Source organism: Melospiza melodia, chromosome 1 (assembly GCF_035770615.1).
Source record: "Melospiza melodia melodia isolate bMelMel2 chromosome 1, bMelMel2.pri, whole genome shotgun sequence".
In the NCBI taxonomy this organism is placed as follows: domain Eukaryota; kingdom Metazoa; phylum Chordata; class Aves; order Passeriformes; family Passerellidae; genus Melospiza; species Melospiza melodia.
This window is the reverse complement of record NC_086194.1, coordinates 171,815,651-171,835,626: the sequence shown is the minus strand read 5'-3', so window position 1 is coordinate 171,835,626 and position 19,976 is coordinate 171,815,651. Positions and strand designations below refer to the sequence as shown.

Below are 19,976 nucleotides of genomic sequence, written 5' to 3'. Positions count from 1 at the left end.
TCTGGTTGAACAGACCCCCAAGTGAGCCCATTAGGGGAAAAATGGACTGCTTGAAAATAAAACTGTACAAAACATGCAACAGCAGCAGCACCTCTGAAATGTAAGGCTGTGATAAGCAACAAACCATATTTGCAAAACTCTTCTTTGATGGCAGTTTAATATGTTAGGGAAAGAAAGAGATAATGGCCCAAAGGGCACTGGGGTCCTTCCCACCACAATGGCTGTGAGGGGATGGAAGATGAGGCCTGTGATAACATCATTGTTATGCTGGAGACACAAATGCAGCTTTGAAAAACAGAGTTAATGAAGCCCAGCTGCCAAACTCTGCCTGTCACACAGCCATTTCCTCTCCCTCCTGAAGTCTGATGTCTAAAAGATGCTGAGATTGTCAGTCCATCATTCAGGGGGGGTGGCATTCTGGGTTCTTTAATTTTTTTTTTTTTTTTTTTTAAGTTAGGAATTCAGGCTATGAATAACAGCTCTGCTCTCCTGAGGTGCAGTATCCCTGTGCTGTAAACACAGAGCTTGGGTGGAGGAATGCAGAAATAATCTGGGCCTGGATGAGTATTTGCAATCTGCCCTGTGGTGAAATAACCACAAACTCACTGCTAGGGAGGCCCAGTGAGAACAAAACCCAGACCTGGAATTTAAGTTGTCCCCAGATTTAACCCCCTTTTTTTTCTGAGAAAAACAATGTTTTAGTGTTTAGTAGTTCTCAAAGTGAGAGACTGTGACGGTGTTCACAGGGGTTCTTGGATGAGGGAAGAGACGAGCATCTGACTCTATGCTTCAGAAGGCTTGATTTATTATTTTATGATATATATATTACATTAAACTATACTAAAAGAATAGAAGAAAAGGTTTCATCAGAAGGCTAGCTAAGAATAGAAAAGAAAGGAATGATAACAAAAGTTTGTGGCTCGGGCTCTGTGTCCAAGCCAGCTGGGCTGTGATTGGCCATTAATTACAAACAACCACATGAGACCAATCACAGATCCACCGGTTGTATTCCACAGCAGCAGATAATCATTGTTTACATTTTGTTCCTGAGGCCTCTCAGCTTCTCAGGAGGAAAAATCCTAAGGAAAGGATTTTTCATAAAAGTTGTCTGCGACAAGAGACCTGAGAGCTCTTAGAACCCTCCAATGGTTTGGGTTGCAAGGGACCTTAAAAATCATCTCATTCCCATCTCCCTGCCATGGATCTTCCACTATCCCAGCTTGCTTCAAGCCCTGCCCAACCTGGCCTTGAACACTTCCAGGGATGGGCAGCCACAGCTCTCTGGGCAGCATCTTGGATGCATTTCACTCGGACTGGAAGAGAAAATTTGGGAAAGCAGAGGTCTGTGCTCACCAAATCATAGTTTCAGACAAAGGAACGCATTTAAGGCAGAACTTTCTGAGCTGGATGAGGGCACCTGAGCTCTGTGTGGAAAAGAGAGGGCAATGTCCATGTCCATGGTTGTGTCCTGCATGGACACAGCCTGACCAGGCAGCAGGAGAAACCTTGTCTGAAAATCTTGGAGCAAGCACTGGGAGACACAAGCCTTGTCCTAAATTTGTTTTGTGCCAGCTCCTGAATATTGCAATGCTGCAGTTCAGCACAAGCCCTGCTGCTTTCCCCAGCCTTAATAACACTGGCAGATCCTGCTCTGCCCCCACAAACTCTCAGTGCCTCTGCCTTCCCCACATCTTCCTTCCAATATGGATCACCCACTGCCATGTCAACCCAGCAAAACTTCATTTTCAGCAGAATAAACCAAACACATTTGGGAATCACTTATTTAATGACTAATAGACCACAAGAATGAAATAGGTGCTAAAAAGACAGAAGAGCAGCACCAAGGAAATATTTGTAAAAAATAACAGGTGTTTTAATGTGTGTAGGGGTGTGTTAATATATTTATAAGATATTAATACACAAACCAGGTGGGCCTGAACCTCATTAGGGAACCAATTGTTCTTGCCAAACATTCTTTGGTGAGGTTCCCTGAGAGATTTCCCAGAAACTCCTAAAATTAATAGTAAACAACCATTCTTGGGGGCTAGGAGATATTTTCCGCCTCTGGTTAACATCCCAGCCTCCTTCTGAAGTTTTTTCATTGTTTTGCAAAACATCCAGAAGGTACAGGGGGAAAAAAATAATGGAAGAAAAGGGGAGGGGGGGGGAAGATGAATATAAACAGAATGTACAAATAATGGGCTTCACATTGAAAAACACAGAATGATTGCATGGACAGTGATTGTGTCTTGATGTATAAACGGGTTTGTTACTTAACTCTGGTGATTCATGCTTCAGGCACAGGGATGAGGCAGCTGCCAAATTTCATGCTGGGAAGGAATTTTCACTCCCAGAACAGATTGGCAGGGAATTTGTAAAGATTAAAGGTCAGTCAACAGGACCAGGTGTTGTCAGGATGAACATGTGGGCAAGAGGAGGAACATCACAGAGGCCAACAAGGCCGAGTTTTGTCTCATGGTACCAAGTATCCCCCAAAAATCAGTGCACAACACTTTATCCCTTTCTCCCACACCTCCACCAGACCTGCAATCCACAAAGGAATTACTTTATTGGGCACTCTCTAGTCTGTAATGGATGAATCCTGGAGCAACATAAAATATTCTCAACATTTATTTCAACTGTGTTTCTAAATAAAGCTGGGCTGAAGCTACATGAGATTTAGTTGTTGGGTTTTTGAGGTAGGGAGGGTTTTTATTTTTTCCCTTTTGTCTTTAAAGAGTGTCTAAAGAATATGTTCCAGCTGTCTGGAAGGAAAGAACTAGAAAGGAAAAGAGAACAAAGGGAAACCAGTGGAGATATTTAATTGAGATAATTTTAGCTGCTCTAAATGTCACAGGCAGTCTTGTACAAGTACTTGGGGAGAGAAGAGGAGCAAGAAAGTTCTGTTCTGGTCATTCAGTGCCCAAATTAAGGAGAGGGGGGTGTCCTTTCAGAAACAAGGCAGGACTCTACCTGGAAGCTCTGGGGTAATTGCTTTTTGAGCCTCAGGGGTCTCCCCTAAACCCACAAGACTTCAGTGCAAACCACAAATTCATCCAGACCAAACAGCCTGAGGGGAAACCCTCTGTTTTTGGGGCTGAGAAAGGAAATAAGGTGCTCTTAGGGGTGCTCAGCCTGGGTGTGGTGAGTTCAGGTCCTTTCTTGGTCTGGACTTCTGTGCCTTAGGTGAACACTTATGGGTCAGAGCAAGGCTTGGTCACTCCTGGTGGCATCTCTGTGTGTTCTGTGTGACCAAATGTGCACAGTCAGGGAGATGGATGTGGCAGTTATGGAGTCCCCATCCCTGGAGAGATTTAACAGATGTGCAGATGTGGCACTTGGGGACATTGGCAGGGCTGGTTTATTGGTTGGGCTTCATGATCTTAGAGGTGTTGTCCCACCTAAACAATTCTCTGGTGTTGGCTTTCCTGCTGGGATGCATTGCCTGGGGTGTGTATTCTGAGGTTTAAGACAGTCAGGTTGATACCTTGGTCTGGCCTGATGGATGTTTATTGTTATCCAAAATGCAAAGCTCTTGCAGAGGTTGGGTAGTTGCTGATGTGGGGGTCAGAACTCTTCAGCTGTGAAGAAACCACAATTCGTGTCCCAGTTAAAATAGACGTGCTCTGAATATGGTTTCCCAAAATTCCTGGGAAGGGAACCCTATCCTATGTCTGTTTTGGACAAAACCAGACTAATTTTTAATGATTTGAGGACATATTTTAGTGGTGAACACAGTGGTGGTGCTGGGTTCATAGCTGCACTTGTTGATCGTTGAATTTGATCACTGATGATCATGGAATGGTTTGGATTGGAAGGGACCTCAAAGATCATCCACTTCCACTCCCTGCCATGGACCTTCCACTATCCCAGGTTGCTCCAAGCCCCATCCAACCTGGCCTTGGACACTTCCAGGGATAGAGCAACCACTGCTTCTCTGGGCAACCTGTGCCAGTGATACAGGGATTTTCCAACAGTAACAATTCCATGATTCTATGTAAGTGACAAACATGATTTTAATACAACCTCCACCTCCTCATTCCCACTTAAACTCAAGCTTTGGGTAGAGATTTCATGTTCACTACAATTCCTGCACGACCACTGACAGAAACCTGGGGGTATCCTGGCAAGGCAAGATTGCGTCACCCTCACAGAACTTGGGGAGGGAGTTGAAGGATTTTGGAGAACCAGCAGTGGATGGGAAGGAAGGATCTTCCTGTGTGTATTGTGGAGGCCACAAAACACCAAATCTCAGGGTTTCCCCTTCTGTCACAAATTCCCAAAACATTGTTCTGACCAGCCTGGTCTAGAGAAAGGTATCCCTGCCCATGGCAGGGGGTTGGAATGGGATTATTTTTATATTATTTATTATTATTTATTTTTACATCCCAATCCAACCCCAATCCTAGGATTGCACCTAGGATTCTAGGATTGTATGATCCCTTCAGAGAGCCTTCCTAGCTCTGAGCAAAGCAGCACTGCAGGGGCTCTCTCCCCCTCCCTGATGCATCTCTAAAAGAGGAGAAAACCTGGCTCTAACCCACCCCAGAGTAGGCACCACACCTGGGGGGGAACCGTGCCCACAGCATCCTTATTTTAGCAACGCCTTGGGGGTGCTGCCGTGGCTCATTTTCACCCCCCTGGAAAGCTCACCCGGCATCTGGGTGTTGGCAGGCAGGTGGAAGAAAGGCAGGAGCGTGCGGCAGATCCCCCTGCACACAAACACACACACACACACTACTCATCCCTCCCTTTTGTCTGCCCCTCTCCCACTCCCCCGTTTCCCCCCGCATTCCCACCCACCGCCGATGCCTCATCCCGGGAATGGCTCATGGCTCTCCAGGTACCTGCAGGGATGGATGGATGGATGGATGCTCTACCCTCGGCTTCTCCTCAAGGAACCCATTAACGCCGCCGAGCTGCCGCTTCGCCTCGCCCTCCCCTCCCTCCCCTGCTCGAAAACAAAAAAAAAAAAGAAAACAAAAAAAGGAAAAAGGGGGGAGCAGGGTGGGAAATCCAGGATAGCGCATCCTCCCCCCGCAGCGGGGGCTGAGGTTCCTCGGGGAAGGTCAGCGCTCTGTGTGAGAGGGGAGTGAGGGCAGGGAAGGGTTGGCAGGGCTGGAGGAATTACCCTGAATCCCCCCCCCCCCAAATTCCCTTTCTCTGTCGCAGCATTCCTGCGGGGATCCATGGAGAGCTCGATCCCATTGTGCTGGGAGCGAGCTGCCAGCGCCTCCCCAGCATCCGCCAGGCTGGGAGCAGGAGCACAGCACAGGGGAGTGCTGCCCATCCCATCCCATCCCATCCCATCCCATCCCATCCCATCCCATCCCATCCCATCCCATCCCATCCCATCCCATCCCATCCCATCCCGACTGCCCTACAGCGGGATCATCCCATTTTTGTTCATGTCTGAGGGACACGAACAAAAAATTCTGCAATCCTTAGGGATCTGTCACTAAAATCAGGCTCAAGTAACTCTGACTGTCACTATACTGTTAGATTTTTTTTTCCTATTTTCCCCTGTTTTCTTTCCTTTTTTTTATTCCCCCTTTTTTTCTCTCTCTCTCTTCATTTTCTTTCCTCCCTTCCCCCCTTGTTTTCAGTATTATTCTTTCCCCTTTTTGGTCTTGCTAAGATCCAACAGATCTATGTGGACAAACATTTCCATCAGCAGCTTTTTTTTTTTTTCTAGATATGACCAGCCCTCTTGAAAGACAACCTGAGGAGAAGGGAGATGGAATAATATTCCAATGATTTTGTGAGGACGAGGAACAGATTGGTGTCAAGATCACTCCTGTCCCAAGTTTATGCTTCTAATCCTGTGGATATCCCATCCCTGGAAGTGTTCAAGGCCAGGATGGATGGGGCTTGGAGCAACCTGGACTAATGGAATGTGCCCATGGAAAAGGGGTGGGAGCTTAATGCCCTTCAAAATTCCCTTCCAACCCAAACTTTTCTAGGATTCTGTGACCTCCAGCCTGAGACCACCAAGGAGTTGCGTTCAGAGTTGGGGAAGTGATGTGCTGAGGAGTCGTGAGGGGTTTTTGGAGCAAGGAACTCCTGAAAAACTTTCCACAGCAACTCACTCCCCAGCTCCTCCCACCCCTGTTTTAATAAAGCTTTTAGTGACGTCTGGGGCCTCCTAGATTTGGAAGGAAGAAATTAGCACAGTCTGCTGCTTGCTTCTCACGTTATTCTGTTTCCCTCAAGCTTCCCTGCGGGCCCTAATTACCCATCTCTCATTTACAGGTACTTAAATAAAGGAAATGGGAACGCTGGTAGAATTGGGCTGGGATGAGGATGTGCTGAATGAGGCTCCCTTTATTCCAGAAATGTCCTGGCATCACCCCTGCTGTTCCCAGCGATGCAGGAGCCTCTTTGCAGGTGCTCTGTTGTTTCCTTGGGACAAGGGGACAATTTCTGCACTGACTCCAGCTGTGGCTCCCTGTGGCTAAGCAAGATTAGCGAGGATGCTTAGAGGAAATCTTTTGTTAACAGAGATGCTTGGTGGGGACAAAAATAGGGGAAACAGCTTAGAAGAAGGAGAAGCAAGATGGAAAGGTGGAAAAAAAAGGTAAATTGAGTCACAACTTGGTGACAGAACTGCTAAAAAGAGGAGAGCAGTGGCCTAGTTTGTGTCTTCATGGTGGCGATGGCTGTGAGAGCAGGGAGCTGACAGAGCCCTGGGGACACAGGTTAGGTTGGGAACATTAGCCTGGTGTCCTGATGTGATCGTGGAAAGGCTCCATGTCCCCCTAGTGTCCCTTGGAATGTCCCGATGGAGTCCAATGCAGACAGACAGACAGACACACATCCCTGTTCAGAGATAAGTACAAACTATGGCCACAAAGTGAGTTGTAATAAACCATTGAGGTTTTCCCTTCATTTTAAGGAATGTCCCATCACTGAGGACACTTGGGTTGAAATCCTGGTGCAAAATTTGGCAGAATGTGGCTTTAAACCTGTCTGAGGTGTTGTCCAAAGACACCTCTGTGGCCACATCCTGGACAGGTTTGGAAATGCTCTGGGATTTCAGCCTGAATGAGGGAAAATAAAACATTTAGAGGGTGAGGGCTTAGGTGTTCCTGGAGAGAGAAAAACCATCCATCCATTGAGCAAGGCAGTAACTGATCAGTGGTTCAGGCAGGGAGAAAAATGTCTGGATGATACCTTGGAGAACACCTGCAGTACCTGAGGTGTTCTTTCCTGAGCATTCCTTAGCTTCCCCAGGTGTATTTCCTCATGGAAACAGAGGTGCTGCCACTCACAGAAGAGGCAGGAATCTGTAATTTGGATGTGGAAGAGGGGCTGTGGTGGATTCTCCATGGAATCAACTCTGGCTGCTCACCACCACAAGGCAGGATTTTCTCTTACGGCCACAGGACAATCCCATTTCTCTATCCTCCCCACAGCCCATAGCAGCGAGTCTGAAGATGGAAATCTTTCCACGAGCCAGCCTAACTTCGGTGATGGTAAACGAGACCCCCAGCACCCCTAAAGTCCTTCCCATGTGCTCTAGGGCAGGAGAAAAGAATCCATGTAAGTGCTGAGAAAAGTGAAAGAGACGCTTAGCATGGGAGCAGCAGGATGAGCAGGAGCAGGAAAGGTCTGGAGCAGCCTGAGCCCCTCACTCCTCATCACCTGAGCAGCTGGTACAGCCAAAATCCTGTGGCTGAACAGCTTCCCTTGGCCACCACAAGAATCATCATCATCATCAAGGGTAGGATTTGATGCCACCAGCAAGGACCATGACCCATTTTCCCCATGTGGCTGTGATATCCCAGTGCTCCACCATCACTACCATCCCTCCTCTCACAGGGCCTTGGGGGTGTCAACGTGAAGCCCAGAATGAAATGAGGTGCAGGGGAGGAGGGAACCGGCTCCCTGGGCCACAAATTATCTGTAAATCTCCTTGGGATGATGGCAGAGGATGAGGAGCAGAGCTCTCCTGGCTTGGTGGGACTCTGTCAGCAAGGCCACACCAGCAGAGGAAAGGTCTGGAGCAGCCTGAGCCCCTCACTCCTCATCACCTGAGCAGCTGGTACAGCCAAAATCCTCTGTCTGCACAGCTTCCCTTGGTCACCACAGGAATCATCATCATCAAGGGTAGGATTTGATGCCACCAGCAAGGACCATGCCCCATTTTCCTTGTGTGGCTGTGAAATCCCAGTGCTCCACCACCACCACCACTCCTCTCACAGGGCCTTGGGGGTGTCAACGTGAAGCCCAGATTGAAATGGGATGTAGGAGAGGAGGGGAATGGCTCCACGGGCCACAAATTATCTGTAGATCTCCATGGGATGATGGCAGAGGATGAGGAGCAGAGGGAGCAGAGCTCTCCTGGCCTGGTGGGACTCTGTCAGCAAGGCCACACCAGCAGAGCAACCAGGTCTGCTCCTCACAGCCACCCCAGTGCTCTCCCTTTTTTTAGCAGACCCGTGATTTGCAGTGTTTGCTGCTGAGGAGGAGTAAAAAAAAAAAAGCATTAAAATCAGAAACTTTTACTGGAGCACTTAGAGGGACACCCTGAAAGGGGGCAGGTGGGCGAGGAGTCAAGTGTGAGGCCCAAAGTGGGCCAAACTCAGCTGTAAAACGTGGCAGAAGAAATGTCACAAACCAGTTGTGAACCAGGCCCTCCTGACAGGGCGACAAATGTGTTTTTCCAGCTCATCACGGCTGTGCAGGGGAGGAAAATGAAGTTCATTTGGAGATGTCTTTCTATTTGTGTTGACCTCGGGAGGGTCATAACAGCTAATGCCAGAGTGTGAAAAATGCTGATACCTCCTTTGACTTCCTTGCTTTTAGCCTCAGGCAGGCTTGAGGAGGCAAAAAAGCAGCACAAGAAGAGACTCATTAAGATTTCCTCTGCCCAGCAAGGAAACCAAAATAACAAACACCTCATTAAATAAGAAGAGGGGAGAATTACAAAACGCGGGAGATATTTTTAGTTGGAAAACAAAGCACTTTATCGTCCTCTCAAAGTAGGGCTTTCCAGATGAAAAGGAATTGCAGAGAGAATTCTGCACCAGAAGGAGTGGCACTAATAACAATCACCATTATGGGGTAATATTGATAGCAGGATGCCCTCAGACTCCCAATTGCTTCCACACCCTCCCAGTAAGTGAAGTGGGCCTGGGGGACAATGGGTGGCCGAGAACAAAGGACCTACTGACGTGTGAGCCATGTTTTAAAAGCAAAACTCTGCGTTGTGAGTGCCAGCTCCAGTGCAATAAAGTGTTCCAGGGTTGGGCATGGATGAATAGAAACGTATGGTGCAAATTTAATGTGCTATTCTTTTCCCTCTTTCGTTTCCTCGCGAATTTAAAAGCCCAACACCTTGGTTTCTTCTTAATTTTATTTCCTTCCGAGGGTTTTGCTACCAAACAAATGACTGGGCAGCATTGTCTGGTGAGCTGTAGGAGAATTATTAGGGATTGAAAGGATGCGGAGGCAGATGGGGGTAAAATGTGGTTTCTTATTTTCTTCTTTTTTTCTTCTAGAAAGAGGAAGCAATTATGGAAGGGAAAGGGAAAATTCTAGCACGGGGAATATAGGATAATGCAGCAAATCCCTTGTTCACCACTAGAAGATATTAGTTCCTGCAAGAATATGGGATGAATTGCCCACATGGCTTTATGCTTCCAATTTCAGGTGCTTCAAAGAGTCCTGGGTGAAAGAAAGGCTCCTCCAGACAGCGATTCCGAGGAGGAACACAATGAACATCTCAGTGCACAACCGGGGAGGGACCCTGGCAGCACAGGAGGGCACTTCAGCATCCACCAGAGCTCCTCAGAGCGTGTGCAGCACAAAATCAGCTGCACCAGAAACTTCTCCAAGTTTCCCTCGGGATCTCTCCCTTCTCGCCCACCCACCAGGTTCATCTGCTCACAGCTCTCCAAGGAGTGACATCTCCTGCCATAAGGAGCCTCTGAGCAGAACACTCATCCAGATGAGGTGGCAAAGGCCTGTCAACCCCCCCAAAAAAACCCCTAAACCAAACACATTTGTTCTAAGGCAGAGAGAGCCCACAGCCTGAAGTGATGCCAAGGGGTGAGTGCCACCAGGCTCTGGTGTCCTCAGCAGACAGTGATAGCACCAGGGAAGGTGCCAGTGACTCAGTGTCCCTTTATTCGGGTCCCACTCCCCTCAGGGGAAGACTCAGTAGCTGCTCACTGCCACATGCTCCTTTTTGCTGCCTTTATTTGGTCTGTTGGCTTTTCCCTTTCTCTCTCCTCATTTTTTTTTTTTTGGATCTGATCCTAACCTCCGGTGCTTTAAAACTCTCCAGGAAGCTCTAGGGAGACAACCCACGTTGACACCATCCCTGCTGAGCTCTGAGATGTGGCTTTTTTGCTATTTTCTCTCCTTCCCTTGCTTCAGCAGAGCTCTTTTGGAGCAAACTGCTCGCCCTCATCCTCACTTCCCACTTTCCTTCCTGCTCTTCTTGCCCCTCTCTTTACCTTGGACACCCTGTGGCCACCCAGAAGAATTCTGCCTCCTCCCTATCCTGTCCCATTATGTGGATCCTGTCCTTCCATGCCTGTCTGCCTCTCTGTGCCTGGAATCTGCCTGTCTGCCTCAAATTGCCTCTCTCCATCACCTCGCTCCACATCTCCCTCCTCCCTTGGCTTCCGGCTCCCCTCTCTCCTCCTCCTCTTCCCACGCACCTCACTTTAATTAGAAAATACAAAGAAAATGCTTATCACACACGTCTTAATCAGCAACTCCGTTCCCCAGCAGGTCCAGAAGGAAAACCCCCATTCGTCCTCGCTTCTCCCACCTCCCCCACCACCTCCACAGAATTAGGAGGAGAGTGATTAGGGGGAGAGCTCTGTGAAAGCAGGCTGAATGAGATTAACCCAGAGACCTGGAAAAGCTGGAGGGAAGAGCCAAGAGAAACATGGTGATGTTCAGCAAGGGCTAATTCTGGGATTTCTGGGGGGAAAAAAGAGTCCCTGGGCAGCAGCAGACTGGGAAAACTGGACCCGTGCTCAGCACGGCTGAGAATGATACAGCAGTGTGTCCTGGTAGCAAAATAATGATCCTGGATGATGGGAAAATAAATACAGCCAGGAGATCATGGACGGGATTATCCCCCTCCAGTCAGAGAATTTTGGATCATATTTAGCTGCTGCAATCAGGTTTGGGCCGCTTAACACATGACACTGATCATAGGGAATGAGTTCAGGCCATTGGGATGGTCAGAGCTGGTGCCTGATGTGGGATTAGACACTGGAGAAGTGATGGATTTGGGGGACCTAACAGCAGTGCCCTGTCCCTGGGGGGAGGTTATTAAGGAGATAAAATCAGGATCTTTTTGGTGGCTAGTGAGAGGACAAGGGGCAGCAGCTCCAAATTCCAACAGGACACTCAGTTTGGGTACAAGGAGAAATGTTTTCCCTCCGAGCAATCGCCATCCCTGAAGTTTTCAGTGTGTGAAACCATCTCAGCTGACCCAGCAGCTGACTCAGCTCAGAGTAGGAGTTTGAGGTAGAAACCTCCTGAGTCCCCTTCATCCTTAATAATCCTGAGATCCTGCACTGAGTGTCAAACAAGGCCAGTCAGATCCAGGATTCCTCCCCAGCTGAAAAGCAAAGGAGGGGCAAAGAGAGGCAGCAGGGCCTGGAAAGGGTCACATTTATTGGAGCAGGTTTAGGAGCCATTCCGTCCCAGACTCTGGCATTTGATGGGACAAGGAGAGGCTGAATCCAGGTCATTTCACAGAGTTAATGCCACTTTATATTGTCCTGATCCTAGGGGTCATTTCTGGGGTTCCTGGGTGAAAAGCTCTCCAGGGAAGATCTTTGCACCAATCCAGAGGTACAAAGGTTGCAGAGTCTCTCCCAGTCCGTGTTATCTCTTCCTGCCAGAGGAGGTTTGAGGCAGATTCTGGGGCACTGAGACCGCAGCATAAAAGGCTCCAGATCTCTCCCAACCCCTCAAGTGATTGATGTTTGACTTTCCCTGAACACAACCACAGCTGCCCTAAAATCTTGTGCTGAAGAAAACTGGGTGAAATTGAAGAAGTAAGCGAGGCAGAGGGCAGTCAGAAGAAGTGGCACTGGGAGGGGCTGCTGGATTAGGAATTCTGTGTTACACCCTCAGGGTTTCGTCCCCTTCCCCACTCACTGTGCTATTCTTTCCCTCCCCTCCCTTCAACCAAACCATGCAGCCCTCCTAGGTCAGCTGCTGCTGCCCTAAGTAACCCCCTTGTCCCCTGAGAGCCATCACCTGCTAGGGGACAGACATGGACCCTCCTGCACCACACAGATTTGTGGGCAAAAAAGGAAATCCTGACCCTTGCCCCTCACACCCTTCAAATTAACCACCACCAGTTTGTGATTCTGCTTTAACCTGAACTCACCGGGACCTCCTTTCAGCAGGACTTCACTGAAACACCCTCTGCCTCCTCCTCCTCTTTTTGCTCCTCTGGGATGGCTGAATTCCCACCAGGAACCACCGAGCCAGGAGCTTTGGGAGTGAGGACCCACCTTAAGCCTCCTTGGCACACTGCCCACCATCCTGAGGATAGGCAGGGCACCCCCAGCTGCCAACAGGCTCAAACCCCCTTTTGGGATTATCCCGATGGATCAGCATCCCACTGCCTCTGGCCACTGGCATTGGGAAAGGACGAGAAGGCCCCAGATGTCCTCAGCACCTCCCCGAGGGTGTTCCGGCAGCGGGGAAACTCTCTCGGATTAGGGAATCCTTTATCTCTGCCTTATGTAAGACCCGGAGATTCCTTTTATGGTTGGCTTTTCCTGCCTTGTCAAGAAGCGAAGAACAAATGTAGCTTCATCTGCGCTGGTGGGCTGGCTCACTGATTAAGCATCTGATTCAAAGCTAAGTACAGAACAGGCTTTTGATGGGCGGATTTAATTCGGTGTAAAAAAGTCCAGGATGTCGTCCCCCTCCCTCACCCAAAATTCCCAAGATAGTGGTTGGTCTGGTGCAATTAAGCCACGGGGATGACTCCCACCCACCAAAGCCTGAGAAAGTCCAGAGTGCTCCAATTTGTGCTGAAGTGGCTCCTTTGAATGTTTCCCCCTCTGCATCCCCCCCCCCCCCTTTGCTTTTCCTTTCTCTTCTCTCCCCTTTTTTTTCTTTTTTTTTTCTTTTTTTCCTGCTGCTGATTTTCCACCATTCCCAGGCATTTGCATGAGGAGTGAGCTCACCCTGTGTGTGTGTGGTGAGCTCAGGGGGTGTGCGGGGGCGTCTGACACACCGCATTCCTCCTCGTCCCGCCCTCCCCGAGCCCTGCCAGGGGACGCATGTTAATGATGACCTTGCTGAGTAAAGAGTTGTGGAAGGAATAAGTGTTTTTCCTGCGCTCCTAGAGGCGGAAGGTGCGATTACTCATCCATCTCTCCAACTGTCTCTCCAGCACCTTTCAAGCGCTTCTCTCGCGTCGAGTCTGGGGGCGTGAGCGAGGGGGTGGCAAGCGAGGGGAGGCTGCCAAAATCTGGGTTGCCACAGACACCGGCCTCGCTTTTCCTCCAATGAACGCTGCGCTGAGAGTGCCGGAGGAGGCTGGGCACCACCCACATGTTGAGCTGCGTGGAGTATAAGTAGATGGAGGAGCCTGGACTAGTGGCAGTTCAGACAGGGAGGAGAAGCAGCTCTTAGCATCTCCAGTGAAAGCGGTTTTCGACTCACCTAGTTTGCCCGAGGAGAAATCACCCGGATTTTTTGCTGCAGCTTCCAGCTTGTGCATCTCTTGTGATTTTTCCTCCGGCGGGGACTTTGCGGCGTTCCAGATTCCCAGCGGGATTGGACATCCTATCCAACTCCTCTCTCTCTCTGTTCCTGGAGGATCCTGGTTCTCTCTGGGACTCCCCTGAACACGTGAGACCGGCGTTTCCAGCTTGGCACCGGGAGAAATTTGCCTACAACTCTCTCTGGGATCCACGTGGACCGACCAGCTCGCTCTGCGGTGATATCTGATTGGGTTGTGTTTGTGTCCAAAAGTCCTTGGAGGGGGGTTTAGAAGTCTCTGTGTGTCTCTCAGGAAGTGTTGTGGTGGGGTTTTTTGGGATCCAGCTTTAGTGCCAGGGGCTTATTACCCAGTTTTTCTGTGTTTGCCACTCGCACGGTCGGAGCCATGCAGCTGGACAATGTCACCAGCGCGGGCGTCCACTCCTTCCAGGGGCACCGTGGAGTTGCCAACAAGCCCAATGTGATCCTGCAGATAGGGAAGTGCAGGGCAGAAATGCTGGAGCATGTCCGGAGGACCCACCGGCACCTCCTGACAGAGGTCTCCAAGCAGGTGGAGCGAGAACTGAAGGGGTTGCAGAAATCCGTGGGGAAGTTGGAGAACAACTTAGAGGACCATGTCCCAACTGAAAATCAGAGATGGAAGAAGTCCATCAAGGCCTGCCTGATTAGATGCCAGGAGACCATTGCCCACCTGGAGAGGTGGGTCAAGAGGGAGATGAATGTTTGGAAGGAGGTCTTTTTCCGCCTGGAAAAGTGGGCTGACCGCCTGGAGTCCATGGGAGGCAAATACTGCCCTGGGGAGCAGGGCAAGCAGACGGTGTCCGTCGGGGTGGGAGGCCCGGAGATAAGGCCGAGTGAGGGAGAGATTTATGATTATGCCCTGGACATGAGCCAGATGTATGCCCTGACCCCTCCTCCTGGAGAGGTGCCCAGCATCCCCCAGGGCCACGATTCCTACCAGTGGGTCTCCGTGTCCGAGGATGCTCCAGCCTCCCCGGTGGAGACCCAGGTGTTTGAGGATCCCCGGGAGTTCTTGAGCCACTTGGAGGAATACTTAAAGCAGGTGGGTGGAACGGAGGAGTATTGGCTGTCTCAGATCCAAAACCACATGAACGGCCCAGCTAAAAAGTGGTGGGAGTACAAGCAGGACTCCGTCAAAAACTGGGTTGAGTTCAAGAAGGAGTTCCTGCAGTACAGCGAGGGAACTCTGACTAGGGATGCCATCAAAAGGGAGCTGGATTTGCCCCAGAAAGAGGGCGAGCCCCTGGATCAGTTCCTCTGGCGCAAGAGAGACCTGTACCAGACCCTCTATGTGGATGCAGATGAGGAGGAGATCATCCAGTACGTGGTAGGCACCCTCCAGCCCAAACTGAAGCGTTTCCTGAGCTACCCCCTGCCCAAGACCTTAGAGCAGCTGATCCAGAGGGGGAAGGAGGTCCAAGGCAACATGGAGCACTCTGAGGAGCCCAGCCCACAGAGGACCCCTGAGGTTCAGCCAGGAGACTCCGTGGAGACCGTGCCCCCCTCAACCACTGCCAGTCCCGTGCCGAGCAACGGGACTCAACCAGAGCCCCCCAGCCCCCCAGCCACTGTCATATGAGCTCCCCTCAGGGGGGTCTGGGTCCAGTGGAAGGGAGAAAGGGGGCTTATTTAGGAAGCTTCTCCTTGGAGGGAAGTTCTGGCTGAGACCTGAGGAGTGCTCAGTCCAACAGCCCAGAGCAGAGGGATTGGCTTTGCTCCTGGGGGGAGGGAGGTGGTGGGGGAGAGGCACCCCAGGATGGGGCTGCCCCCCTCACCCAGGCCGTGCCATGCTGTGGTGCTGGGGACCCTGCTGGCACCACTGCGGGGAACAGCCAATTTTATGAGAATTCCCTGACAAGAAAACTAGAGACAATCCCCAACTTGTGAAGCGGCCGCTCGGCGCTGGCAGCTCTCAAGGACTTCACAGGAGTGCAGCAGTTGGTGGAGGGTTCCTACCCATCTGGATCTCTCTTTTTCCTTCTCTCCTCCCTCCTGTCCTAAGGAGACAGCTTTCTTTTTGACCCTTGCCTGTTTTTAATTAACCTCTGGGTTTCTGTTCACTTGGCAATCTCCTGCTCTTACTTTCTCCAAAGGATTAAAGTAATTTTTTGATTATTTTTTGGCTCAAGAAGAGAAAAAAAAAATCCTATTATTTCAGGAACGGAAAGCTTTAAGAATCTGGATTATTTTCTGTGGTTTTCATTTCACTGCACCTAATACCTGCTTTAATGTGTTTCCTCTCAAGAGGCTCTTACTGGTTTACTTCTTGTCTTAGTTTCTGCTCACTCTAGTTCAAGGCCACTGCAGTGCAGAGGCAGATTTCATCCTTTCTCTGCACATTATCCTGTGCATTCAGCAGGAAACAGATTTTCTAATTAAATTCTGAGCTCATTTATTGAAGGAGCAGTCTCCTTCCTTTCAGCGAAAAGAGGGTGTTTAAGGTAGAGAGAAGAGACACCAGAGCTCTTTTGAGAGAGACTGGGGGGGAGGGAAAGGAAAAAATCCCCTTATTCTTTGAATGAAACAAACAAACACAACCTAAATTCAGAGCAAAATATCCCCAGAGCAGCAAATTGGCTCCATGCTGATGTGTGGAGACAACAGGAGCTTTTGCCATGTAAAAGCCAAAAGAAGTGAAGAGAGAGGATCTGTGTGCCCCAGCACAGTTTTAGCCTGTGCATTGCTGCAGGGAGTTTCTGCTCACACAGAGAGACTCCAAATGCTCCTGGAAACGCCGGGCACCCCTGGAGCACCTGAGGACACAGTGTTGTCTGCTCACAGAGGAATTCCTGCAACATCTCGCAACAGATGGAGATGGACTTGGACTTTGTGACTTCTTCCATGTTGAGACAGGAAACGCTCAGCACTCACCTTTGGCCAGTGCTTGATGACAGGACTGAGAGAAGCAAGGCATTCCTGAAGTTTGGCTCTCCAAAGCTTCCCGAGGCTGGACACATCTTGGGCATCATCTGCATCCACCTCCAGACCAAATAAACAGCGGGGATGCAGCAGCAGGAGTGACCCTGGGATGGTTCTGGCACTGCCACAGCGGTGGCACGTGGCACTGGTGGCTCAGAAGGCCTTTGCTGTGACTTCTTCCAAGAGGCTGAAGGTAAGGAAGCTCTCTGGCATTCTCTCCTCAGAGCTAATGTCCACTAGAAACTGGGATAAAAACTCAGCAGAAAAAGGATATGAAGCATTGGGGTTGGGAGAAAGGGGAAGGGAGAGCCAGCCAAAGGGAAATACAGGAATGGGAAAAGTTTCCAAAGAGGGCAGTATCCTGCACTTTCTAATTAATATGGGAAAAGAATGGGAAGCTCCTTAATTAGCCCAGCCCCAGAATCTGCCTTGTCCTTCATGGAGAACCTCTGGGCCTGAGTCCCAACCTGAGGCAGCACATCCCAGGTCCATGCACAGCCCAGAGGAGCTGCAGGTCTGCTCTGCATCCTTGCTGGGAGCTGTTTCTCAGGAATGGTGGGAGCTCTCCTCTCACTCTTTCCCAGTTTGTCAACAGCTCAGTGTGCAGAGAAAAGGAGCATTTCTCACTAATGACCCAGGCTGAGTGATGGGGGGAGTGGGAGTCACTGCTGAGGATGAGCTGGCCGTGTATTACAAGCTTTGTCTGCTCTTGCTTCCAGTGACTCACTCAGATCCTCCTCTGAGAAGGAATCACTTCGCAGCATGCAGCATTTGGGAGGAAAGCCACAGAAAAAGCTGCAAAACAAAGGCCTCAACATCAGACCTGCTCTCAGGACCCTCAGCCACCAACAGCCAGATCCACCACCTGGAGGAAAGACTGGCACAGGTAATTACATCCCATATTGCTTTGTGGGTCTGCCTTAATCCCCCCAGTGCCCCAATATATTGAACAGCCCAAGTGCAAACAGCTGTGCTGGTCTTGAAACTCAGTCCCAGGGGCTGCAGCAGCCTGGCAAGCCTGGCACCACCTGAGAGGTGGGATTTCAGCTCCTTGGTGTCAGAACCCAAGCACCAGCCCCAGTAATTGATGCTCCAGGCACTGCACATTGTGGCTTTCCCTTGGCTGGACCATGGGCAGATCCTTAAACCCCAACACCTGGTGGGTCCTCCAGGCTGCAGGCACAGCAAAATTTAATCCCAGCTCCTGAGAATTTCCCCTTTCTCCCCACTTCAAAAATCTAATAGGAGTTGTTGCATTTTTTTTTTCTTTTCCAGCAATCCCTGCTGCTGTTGCTGAGATTCCTTCTCTGTGTCCAAGAGCTCTCCCAGGGGAGAAGAAAGTGCTGCAGGCAGACAGAGGGCAAACCATGCACCAAAGAGCCTCCCATGCAGTGCAATGCAAACATTCAAGGTGCTGAGAGCCAGAATGAAACTGGGAAGCTGCTTCCAGCTGGACAAAGAAAAGCCTGAGCTGGTCCAGGTACTCAAAGTGCTGAGAATGAAAAGAGGCCAGAACAGAAGAACCAAGTCCAGGCTTTGGGGACAGCAGGGATGCTGACTGTCTGTGAAGAGAGGATTATGCACATCTCTGCAGTCTGGGGCCGCTGGGACTCACCTAAAGAAATCTTCACTAGAAAATGATCCTCACTGAAAAAAAAAAAACAAAAACTTTCCTGATTAACTTTGCCAGGGGGCTGATCCTGCCTTGGCTACGAACCCTCCGCGCTGGCCATGCTGTAACTCACCTCTCCTGAGTCCTTTCATGCGGGTATCAGTTCCAAACCTCAAAGGGCTCCCGGAGTTTGGAGAAGCATCCCTCGGTCCAGATGCTTGTCTGAACTGTTGGAGCCTGCACATCTGGGCCAGCTGTCTTGCCAGCAAGGAGCCTTGTGAGACAGCAGGCGCTCTCTGGGTCTGCATGGGCCAGAGTTACTGCAAGAACCGGGGTTCTTGTGCTGGCTTTGGAGTGACTGTTTCCATCCAGACCCAGGGAGCCCAAAAAGAGCTCGAGTTGAGCTGGACAAGACAGTTTTGGTTCATCTCTCAGCCGAAGAGGTCCAGTTGGTTCCTCTCTCTTCCAGAGCCAACTGTCCTGTGTGTGGGTGCGGGTGTGTGGGGGATGTGTGTGTGTGTGTGTTTTGAGCAAAAAAATCCACATTACTTAAATTCTGTGGTGTTTTGTTGCATTTGAATCAAGCCAGAGGGACCTAAGGCACATTCCAACAAGGCTCAGCAAAAATGTCCAGGACTGGAAAATTCCATAAAACCATGTAAAGGCAGATTCCCGGGCATCATCTTAAGGTCTAAATTATATTTGATTTTGAGGTGCTTATTTTCACAGTCTCTTCCAAGGGACTAGACTGCCTCAATAGGCATTTTATTTTTCCTGCTTTTTTTTGGGAATTAGCCTGTCTGTGCTACTTGGTCATTTGGTCCTGAGTTATTTTACATTTTCAGCTGGCTTTTTGGAGTGTGCAGAACTGAATTTCCTGGACTGATTTGATTTCAATTGTCGCTCCCAGCAAACCGGAGCTTTACTTGTAGCACCCTGGTTTTTATTACCAGCCTCTCCAGGAAGGACTGGTAGTTTATTTTCCTGGGGCAGAGTCACGTGAATGAGAAGTGTGTGGATGTGTTGTACCTCTGGAACTTTAGCAGATTTCAACCACTGCATTTTTTTTTTCCTCCCTAGGCGATTTTTGCATTTACTGATGAAACTACTTTAGAGGTTTTATTTTTACTAGAGATATTATTAATTCAAGCAACCTTGTGCAAAAGGCAAATGCGTCGAATTGCTGCAGGTTGTAGGGGTTGAAGCCAAAAGGTCTTTGTAAGCCGACATCACCTGCCCTGGATCTGACTGGATCAGGCAGTTTATTCCTCATGTGTCATGTTGGAGTTACAAGATCACACCAAGCCACTAGAGCCTGCCAGTAGAATAGTGCTACACTCAATTTGCTATTGTAGCAAAGCCTTTTGTAGATTTATACAATAAAACTTTGAAATATCTGCTTCAATTGCTTCCTGCCTCATTTTCTGCTCTTTCTTCCTTGGTTCATGGGTGACTCAAGTATCTACTGCCCTCTGAAAATTTGGGGTTATTTGGCTTATGGAATATTTTTTCTTAGCAAAAGCATGTGGTTGACATAAAAAATGAAATGCCCTGAGTTGTTCAGACCTTAAAACTGAGTCAGATGTAGCCCATGAGGTTGGGGGAAGCTGCCCTTTGTGGGACTGTGGATCCTGCAGGGCTCTGGTTGGGTACAGCTGAGAGAAGAATCTTTGAAATTAGGACAGTCACATTCCTACTTGTGTTT

General features: G+C 49.5%; 1 protein-coding gene across 1 annotated transcript; it reads left to right on the top strand.

Moving 5' to 3' along the window:
- Positions 1-13,604: 13,604 nt before the first annotated feature.
- On the top strand, positions 13,605-19,676 carry ARC (activity regulated cytoskeleton associated protein). The gene is made up of 3 exons (XM_063175064.1): positions 13,605-16,852; positions 17,379-17,545; positions 17,935-19,676. The coding sequence occupies exon 1, from the start codon at positions 14,105-14,107 to the stop codon at positions 15,317-15,319; it is 1,215 nt and encodes a 404-aa protein (XP_063031134.1). The 5' UTR covers positions 13,605-14,104; the 3' UTR covers positions 15,320-16,852; positions 17,379-17,545; positions 17,935-19,676.
- Positions 19,677-19,976: the final 300 nt, after the last annotated feature.

Coding starts and splice junctions, on each gene's coding strand:
- ARC (XM_063175064.1), top strand. CDS start 14,105: ATGCAGCTGGACAATGTCACCAGCGCGGGCGTCCACTCCTTCCAGGGG.